We start from the raw sequence: 9,730 nt of genomic DNA, 5'->3' as shown, positions 1-9,730 counted from the left end.
CCATGGTCAGAGGAGCCTGGTGGGCTACAGCCCATAGGGTCGCAATGAGTCAGGCATGACTGAAGAAGTGACTTAGCATGCACCCATGACCCCATGGTATTGGTAGCAATAATTTCACTCACTCTTTAGTGTGAAAGTGTTTGATCAGTAACCCCCCAATCTCTGCCCGAGTTAGCCTTGATGCAGATGGAAGGGTTTGAAGGCACAGTGGGCTCTCAGTGGAGCCGGAGAGCAGCCTGAGAACTCCTCAAAGATACACTGGCCTTGAATAGTCCTTTGAAATGTGATTTTGTGAGTCCATGGTTCCAACAGCCAAGGGTTCCAACGTGGAGAGTAGGCTATGGTGTTCCAAAATGTAGCCAAGAAAATAAGTGACCAATGGTGGGTGGGAAAAGCCTAGTCCAACCCCATCTCCCGCCCTCCTTTTGTACCTAATGTCTTCCTCTAACTATTCCTGTTTCAGATAACTCACCCCAACCTTGTCTTAGAAATTTGGCACCAAAAAACTTGGTTTTGTTCCCACCAGGAGAAAGGACTGACTATTAGCTGTTGGGTCACTGAGGCTCCTGTCTCTCAACACTTTTTTTTTTTGACCAGACCGCAAGGCATATGGAACTTCCCTGACCAGGGATCAAACCTGTGACTCTTGCAGCGGACATGCACAGTCTTAACCACTGGACCACCAGGGAAGCATTCAGCATTTTTTTAATCTTCAAACTCTGTTCAGGCCTCCCAGTGAACTGCCATCTTCCACACAACACAAGTGAAGAACCAAAGCTGAGTTTTTTGGCCGTTTTTTAGTGGCTAAAGCCTCACCCCAGCCACTATGGAAGAAAAGGTCCCCCCACCAAACTCCCTCTTCTTTGAAGAAACACAACTGAGACCAAGCGAGAAGTAGCTATAGTTTAATACAAACCTGCACCAGAACACAATGAGTCGGGCTGTTTTGTGTTTGCCTCAATCGGGTGGCCAAAGCACAAGACCATGTGCCGTCCTGGGGTTGACACAATCTTAGCACCATGACGTTTACAGAGGAGTGAGGAAGTCACTTGGGTGCTGGGGTGTTCGAGGCTCCATCCCGACCCCAGGCTGTGCTCGCCGCCTGGGTAGCTGGAAGGGGTTTGGGTTTCCGAGTGGTTTCTGTGGTTTCTGGGTCAGTATTGGAAAAGCCCTCATCTCGGCATTGGCTTGACCGAGACCTACTGTGGACTCCTAGCACTACACACACGCACACATACACACGCACACACGGTAGCACAATTTTCTGGTAACTTAACCCCACAAACCTAGAGAGCAGCTAAGGCAAGAACAACAGTATTTATTCAGCAAGTACAAGACCAAGTTTGAGAGCTGCATTCAGTGCAACCAGAGACCCTTTTCATTCCAACCAGGAGCCGGTGGGGCTGGTGATGGGGCTGGCTGGAGCTCAGCACAGGGGCAGGGAATGGGTGACAGGGCTGACCTTTCATTCGGTTCCTTGAACCTCCTTCTGATTCTCATCTAGATGCTCCTGGGCAAGGGTGGGTCTATGTAAGGGTCGGGGGTGAATGAAGTGGAAGGCCTTCGACGGACCACACCAACAGGTGGTCTCCCAGAGCCACAGACCACGCATCTCTCGGGCGGAGGCACTCAGAGAAGGTAAAGCTTTCCTGGCCCAAGCAGGGATGCTCTGCCCGCTGGCTACCACCACTGCTTGGCTCTTTGGCATCTGCCCAAGGCCCATGACCCAGCAAGGGCTGAAAGGGTTAAAGATGATGTGCATTGTACCAAGGGATCAGTGTCACGGTTTCCCAGGCTTAGATCCCTACTGACTGTCCCCATAGCTACCACTCTCCATGAGTGCCTTTGCTGCCTCTGCTTCCTGGGTTACCGTCTGGGTCCTCTCAGCCCCTAAGTGAGGAAGGGGAGCGTGAAGGGAGGGGTGAGGATGAGGAGGCAGCTCAAACCACATGGCAAGCCTCCAGCATGTAACTAGTTCTGGCTCAAATAGTGAATATGCATTAGTTTGTTTACAAGAAAAATCTATCTACCTGTGCAAAACAAAGCAGAATGCCTACTGGGGAGTAAGTCATCTAGCTAGTTAAACTCTCAGCGGGGGATCTGCAAGAGATGTCACTCCACTCCTTCCATCCACAGCTGGGGTAGACAACCAAGTTCTAAAAAGGGCAGTCTGGACCTTTCTGGAGTCAGAGGGCCTGAGCTTTCTGGGCCACATCTGAGAAATGGGGAGAATAATTCATGCTTTGTGGTTGTGAGGAGCAATTGAGAGCTCATATGTGAAAGGGCTTTGAAAACATGAAAAGCACTGCAGAAATGTGCAGGGTATGACCACTGGCCCAAGAGTCCAGGAGCCGCGTGTCAGCCCAGGTGTGATGTGACGTCATTCCCCAAGGGGGAACAAGGCTTAGCAAGGGCAGCCTCTAGTGTTTCCATGGAAACCTCCTAGAGTTTTGGAGGCAGGGGAGGCCCAGCTGAGAGGAGATGGAGACCACAAGCAGGTGAGGGCGAGGTGCTGACCACAGGAGACCGCATACCCTGTGTAGCACTGTTGGCTATAGCCAGGTCCTACTGGCCTGGCCTCCTACCTGGCATACAGCCAGCCTGCTCCCCCTATCATGCCCCTCCCACCTCTTCCCCAGCAGGCATGAGGCCTCTTGCCAATCACACAGGAGGAGCAACTGGGCCTCTGTCCAGCAGGGGGATACCTACAGGCAATTGGGTGTGTGTGTGTTGGGGGGGGTGGCTAGTGCTGGGAGTGACCAGGACCACACATGGGAAAGGCCACCTTGCTTCCTGAAGGTCTCTAGGGCCAGCATTCCGGGCACCCTCTCAGGATGCAGGAAACCAGGAGGGGAGGGGGCACCGGAAGACTCCAGATAGGGAGAGGAAGGGCCCCGAGAGTCCAGTATGCCCCTCTGGCCCCTGTTCTCAGTGCCCTAGGCTGTCTGGTTGGTGTCGATGCAGCATCTCTTAAGGTCCACATCTATTCCTGTTTCTATGCTATGCTAGTGACACAAAGCACCGTCAGTTTTCACAGGATGCACAAACAAGTCAAACCAAACCACTGCGCAAACCAAACGTGCAAAACGAAATCATATACACGCGCCTGGCACCAGCCTCACGCCCACCCGGCCAGCCCTTCTGGGCCTGGGACTGCCGGGATTCGGGGATGAGGCAGCCAGCAAAGGGCGCAGCGTGTCCCAGCCACTCCCAAACAGGGGCAGGAGTTGAATCGGGAGAAACAGGAGGTCCTGGGGCACGGCTGGGATACGGACACCTGTCTGACTTGGGGAAAAAGACCGAGGGGCCGAAGGGGATCGGGGAGGGGGTCCTTTTCTTTTAAAACACATCTGCTAAAGTGCTCTGGACAACTGGCGGGTTAGCCAGGGGCAGGGCACTAAGGGCGGGGGTTGCCCAAGGCCAGCAGGGGGCGGGTGCGAGGGAGGGGCAGGGCCAGGCTCTATGCAAGTGGGCTCTGTGCATAGTATGGGCTTCCTGGGCCCCAGGGAAGCCCGCTGGGGCCGAGGCAGGAAAGGACTGCAGCAGGAGGAACACATCTCAAAGTGCCTGTTAGGGTTGGCTCGAAGCACAGTGAATCACGTGTCAGACATGGGGAGGGCCCCTGGGTCCCGGGGCCCCTCAGGTGGTGAGCTGCCCAGCGCAGCCTCTCCCGCCCCACCCCTGCAACTGCGGCCGGAGGGCGTGGGGCTGGTGGCGTCGGAGCATCTTCACTTGGGGGGCTGGGCAGTGTCTTTACCAAATGCCGCTTGACCTGCCTCCAGGGGGAGCGAGGATCCGAGCTGAGGCTCGCTTTGGAACATGGTCATCGATCTGAGAACCTGGAAGGAAGGAAGCAGAGGGTGAGTTCCCCTAGGTAATAAAACCAGGTCCTCCCGTGCTTAGATGTAATTTAATCCTCAACACAACACCATCCCATTTTACAGGTGGGAAGACTGAGGCTCAGGGAAGTTAACTTGCCCACTGTCCCATAGTCTATGAGTATGTAAAGCCTGGACTTGAACCTCGGTCTTCCTGATTCAGAGCCTCCACGGTTAATTAACTGCCTTGCTACACCTGCCTTCACCACTCCCAGCCCTGGAGGGTAAGTACCCTCTCTCGTCAAGCACACAGACCATGGAGCTGCCTGTTAGCAAGTGTGCCTTTGTACATATGACTCAGTGAGCAAGAGAGGGAAGAGGGGGCGCCATTGTCTTGGAAAAACAGAACAGCACCTTCAAAGGCCCCCACGTCTTGAAATCTCGAGGCTTTGAAAAGAAGTCCTGGTGCCCCAGGGAGTGCCATGGAGCATTCTTCCGCCTGTCTCACAGCAGACAGGGTTTGAGGCGAGGGAAGGTGAGAGGCTGCCTGGTGTCTGCTGCACCTGAGAGCGGTTCTGTCCAGTCTTGGCTCTACCCAGACTTGGGTGGGAGCAGAAGCCAGCGGCCCGAGGAGACTGGCACCTCTCAGGCCTGGACGCTTCTCCTGGGGCTGACCCCGGTGGGAGGGGCCAGGCCCAGGCAGCCGTGGGGAGCGACACCTCCTGGATTGGCCAGGCGGGGGCACCCACGGACACTCCACACGGCGGACCTCTTTCTGACTGCACTCGGTCCCCTCACTGGTGGGAGTTTTAACAGTGGCCCTCAGGGCGGGGGAGAAGTTATCTCTGTAGTGAGATTGGCTCTGAGATGATGGGGGAGGGGTGTGGAGAGGACCTCTCCCCACAAAGGCCAGTCAGCAACTCAGACAGGAGCCACTTGAGCTGCTCTCAGCGCACGGTTGGGCACAAAGGAAGCCCAGCGGCCAGCCGTGCCCCTTGGCAGCCCTGGGTATAGCTCTTTGCATCTCAGATTAGGCTGGTTTGCGGCGGTGTCTCCCTGTCCCCAGGAGAATCCATGCTCTGTGTGGAGACATGTGGATCTAGGTCCTCTCACCCTCTGGCCCCAGCACAGAGCCTGCAGAGCAGAGGCTCAGTCTGCACCCGGGCTAGTCCTGGAGGCAGTTCAGCAAGACCCAGCCCTGACCCCTTTCACGTGGGGCTCACACTTTCCAGCAAAGCTGCTTGCAGGTCCAGGGCACCTTATGGGCCTCTGCCTGTTCTCCAGGGAAACTTGCGGTTTATGCCCGCAATTCCCCACCTTTAACTACCACTGAGCACCTGGCAGGCATGCAGCTATCAGCAGTAAAGTCTCTAAGCATAGACACACCCATATATTTCTGTTTTGTATATTCTATACAGTACAACTCCTGGCAAGAAAAGAAGGTGGCAGAGGAGCAAACAGGCTAAAGACGAGGGACGAAAGGGAAACACCATGTCTTTCAGAGAGGCTGGTGAGGACGGGGTGGGAAATGCGGGTGCAGACCCATGTGGCACAGAGTTAACCCTTCTGAGGTCTGATCATCTCTAGGGGCACCCTACGTGCCAGGCCCTCAAGATGTTTCAAGGGATGAAAACATTTGAACTTAGTAACCGTGGGGCAAGCCCCAGAAGAGCCGTGGCCGGGTGGAGTGGCAGGGCCTGTGGACTGGGAGAGCCCCCCTTTCCCATCCCCAGTATTTGTGTGTCTCTAACAGGGGACCCCGGAGAAGGCAATGGCGCCCCACTCCAGTGCTCTTGCCTGGAAAATCCCATGGACAGCGGAGCCTGGTGGGCTGCAGTCCATGGGGTCGCTAAAAGGCGGACACGACTGAGCGACTTCCCTTTCACTTTTCACTTTCATGCATTGGAGAGGGAAATGGCAACCCACTCCAGTATCTTGCCTGGAGAATCCCAGGGACGGGGGAGCCTGGTGGGCTTCCGTCTATGGGGTCGCACAGAGTTGGACACGACTGAAGCGACTTAGCAGCAGCAGCAGCAGCAACAGGGGACCCAGGACTCATCACCGGGCAGAGGATGGGAGACGGAGGGAGGAGGTGGAGTAAGCCCCACTGCCTGGGTGGGACTCCTGACCCCTCCGCCCGTCTCCCTACACCCCACTGAGGTGGAGACACAAGTGCCAGGCCAAGTGGCCCTTGCTCTTACCAGAAAGGCTGAAACTGGATTCATGAAGGTCCCTCATGCCCCCATGTCGGGTGACAGGCCGGGTTGGAGTGTCTGCCAGTGGCGTTCCCATCTCTTTTTTCCCAGGATGCACAATGACAGCTACATCCCCCAGGTAGGGCGTGCGGTCCACTCCCCTCACCTTTAAGGTCTAGTGATGGCAGAGAAGGAGAAAAAGGGAAAAGATGATACCATCAGAGCACGGACACCCTCAACCATCAGGGCCAAGACACCACCACCACCACCAGAGCTTCCCTGATGGCTGATGAAGGGTCTAAACACTGCCACTCTGTTCAGAACCCAAATTATTGCACGTGACAAAGCCTTTCTACATCTTGAGCCCAAGGGTAAAGAATCCTCTTGTACTTCCTAAACAGGGCATATGTGTGAGTGTGTGCAGGTATGTGCATAAAGGAGATATCCACTGGCTCCCCCTTGACACTGGTAGAATGCTTTCCAAGGCAGCAGGTAGGCTTCGGAAATATTCCGCTTTAGAGAGCATCCCTCACGTGGAGCAGTGATCCCTTCACTGGCCAGGCTCTCAAGCTGTTGTTGTTCAATCACTAAGTCATGTCTGACTCTTTGCGACTCCATAGACTGCAGCACACCAGGCTTTCCTGTCCCCTGCTCTCTCCTGGAGTTTGCTCACATTCATTTCCATTGAGTTGGTGGTGCTGTCTAACCATCTCATCCTCTGTCTCCCTCTTCTCCTTTTGCCTTCAGTCTTTCCCAGCATCAGGGTCTTTTCCAATGAGTCGGCTCTTCGCATCAGGTGGACAAAATACTGGAGCTTTTACTGGGATCGATCTGACAACTTTGTGGGAATAGAGGCTAAATACAGCTGATTTGAAGATTAGAATCCTTCACTAGCAATAGTAGTTAATTTTTTACTCACAAAGGCAGTGGAATTAAGAACCTATATTCTGCAACCAGACTGCCTATGTTTCACTCCCAGTTCTGTTACTTGGAAGCTGTGTGACCTTATGCAAGTTACATAAACTCTCTGTGCCTATTTTCTCACTTGTAAGACTACAGAGTTGTTATGAGATCAAATGAAATAGAACATGTAAAGCTCTGGCACATGGGGAGTGACACAAAAGTACCAGCAGTTGTTATTATTGCAGAGGTCATTTATGGGGCTTTATCATTTTAAAGGGTGGTATTGTGAGAGGAAGTGTGTTGGGGTGTGTGCATAAGGTCTGAAGGAGCAGCATATATAATCTACACCCCAGGCACTCATCAGAGACAGAACCTCAATCTCCTTGCTGCTCAATGCTTATTGAAAACCTTGTTGAGAGAAACAATAGATATGGGTGATTTCTGGAATGCTCCTCAGCTTACATATTCCTTTGTATTCTCCAACAGATGTGTAGTTGAGCTCAGCCCTCAGAATGTCAAAGCTGGTCTAGAGTGTTTTAGCCTTTACCAGGCTGCACTTTGGGGTCCGGGTGGTTAGGTGGGAGTATGGACCTGGTAAGCCCTGGGTGAGTGACTTTGGCAGGTCTGGGAAGCCCCTGGCTTCCTGGCTTTAGATACTAGTCCCAACCCCAGGGCTGGTTTCTCCCCGAGGACCCTGCTCTGTATGGACTGCTTATTTATAATTTGGGGGAAATTAGGTTTTCTGCATACCTATATTCTATTGTGTGCTCAGTCACTCACTTGTGTCCAACTCTTTGTGACCCCATAGACTGTAGCCTGCCAGCCTCCTCTGTACATGAGGTTTCCCAGGCAAGAATACCGAAGTGGGTTGTCATTTCCTCCTCCAGGGGATCTTCTCCACCCAGAGATCGAACTCGTGTCTCTTGCATCTCTTGCATTTTGGTGGATTCTTTACTGCTGAGCCATTGGGGAAGCCCTGCGTTCTGTATGTAAGGGCTATACTGGAGAATAGGAAATAGAGATGGCTTTTTCTTGAGGACCTTACTTTGTCATTACAATAAGTGCTTTGGATAAAGGGATTCTGAGTTAAATTTATGTCAGCCCTAGAAGCTGGGCTTTTTCACTGTGGCTGGCCCTCAGAGCAGCACAAACTGGTATCTGTCTGACATTTTTGTGAGGTTGGCTTTTAGAAGGGCTTCAAACACTTTCTTTACCCTCTTTTGACCCTATTTCCTGACTAAAATGTTCTTTTTTGGGAAAGTCACAGAACTATTGACAGATATTTTTTTTTGAATTGAGATATAATTCACATACCATAAAACTCACCATTTAAAAGTATACAGTATAGTTGTGTTTAGTGTAATTCACAAGGTTGTGCCACCATCACCACTGTGTAAATTCAAAATATCTTCATCACCCCTCAAAAATCCCCATACTCATGAGCAATCACTCCCATTCTCTCTGACCAACCCTAAGCAACCACTAGTCTATTTTCTGTCTGCGGATTTGCTTCTTTTGGACATTTCCAACAAATGGAATCATATAATATGTGGTCTTTTGTGACTGGATTCTTTCACTTAGCATAATGTTTTTAAGGTTCGTGCATGTTGTATATAGCATATATTAACATTCCATTCCATTTCATGGCCGAATAACATTCCATTGTATGGCTATATTAACACCACATTTTGTTTATTCAATAGTTGATAGGCATTTGAGTTGTTCTCACTTTTTGGCTATAAGGAAAAAATCCTGCTATCAACATTCATGGATAAGATTTTTTGCAGACATGTGTTTTCATTTCTCTTGAGTATGTCCATACCAAGAAAGGAATTGCTGAGTCATTTTGGCAACTCTATAACTTTTTGGGAATTGCCAAACTGTTTTCCAAAGTGGCTGCACCATTTTACATTGATTTTACAGTGAATGAGCGTCCCGATTTCTCTACATCATCACTGATATTTTTTTCCATTTTCTTATTTTAAATCATTTCCATCCTCTGTCAGATAATCTTGTGTGTGAATGGATCACTTTTCCATCTCTTTCTGGCGTGTCTTCTAGAGGTGGGGCTGAGGCCTCCTGCCATTGTCCCCATCTGGGAAGCATAGTGGAGATGGGACCCTTCACCTACCTGAGAGATCCTGAGTCTGCTTTCAGATTGAATACTGGGATAACTACAGTCATGCTTTGTTTGCGTAGTCCAAGTCTGCTCCCCAACAGAAGACCTGGATTGGGGCTAGGGCTCCTAGGCCATTGGTCATGGTGTTTCTAAGAACACCCACCATTTCTGGACAGAATCTGGAAATAGCTAGGCAGCAGCATTTTGAATCATGATGATAGTACTTTCTGCCAGAGGGGAAACCACATGATGCTTCCACCTGTCAGTTTGTCAGACTTGTTATTTTCTGGTGATTTGGGTCCTCCACCACGAGGCCGGGGCTGCTACTGGTTCCCAGCACCTGGAGTTGTCAGGAAGGTCAATCAGTCAGTCAGTCAGTCAGTTCAGTCTCAGTCATGTCTGACTCTTTGTGAGCCCATGAACTGCAGCACGCTAGGCCTCCCTGTCCATCACCAACTCCTGGAGTCCACCCAAACCCATGTCCATCCAGTCGGTGATGCCATCCAACCATCTCATCCTCTGTCGTCCCCTTCTCCTCCTGCCTTCAATCTTTCCCAGCATCAGGGTCTTTCCCAGTTGAGTCAGCTCTTTGCATCAGGTGGCCAAAGGATTGGAGTTTCAGCTTCAACATCAGTCCTTCCAATGAACACCCAGGACTGATCTCCTTTAGGATGGACTGCAGTTCAGACGTGTGC

The 9,730-nt window shown here is 51.6% G+C and overlaps 1 protein-coding gene across 2 annotated transcripts in view; it reads right to left on the bottom strand.

The window, feature by feature from the left end:
* Positions 1 to 889: 889 nt before the first annotated feature.
* DPYSL5 (dihydropyrimidinase-like 5) overlaps positions 890 to 9,730 on the bottom strand; it is an 89,504-nt gene continuing 80,663 nt past the window's right edge. For both annotated transcript variants that reach the window (XM_010840602.1, XM_010840603.1), the window contains exons 12-13: positions 6,020 to 6,188; positions 890 to 3,839 (exon numbers count right to left, since the gene is read on the bottom strand). In XM_010840602.1, coding sequence (XP_010838904.1) covers positions 3,754 to 3,839; positions 6,020 to 6,188 — 255 coding nt within the window. In that variant the 3' untranslated portion in view covers positions 890 to 3,753. The remainder of the gene's footprint in view (positions 3,840 to 6,019; positions 6,189 to 9,730) is intronic.

The sequence above is a fragment of the Bison bison genome, unplaced genomic scaffold, assembly GCF_000754665.1.
Source record: "Bison bison bison isolate TAMUID 2011002044 unplaced genomic scaffold, Bison_UMD1.0 scf7180017864145, whole genome shotgun sequence".
Taxonomy (NCBI): Eukaryota; Metazoa; Chordata; class Mammalia; order Artiodactyla; family Bovidae; genus Bison; species Bison bison.
This window is presented reverse-complemented; position numbering and strand designations above follow the sequence as displayed.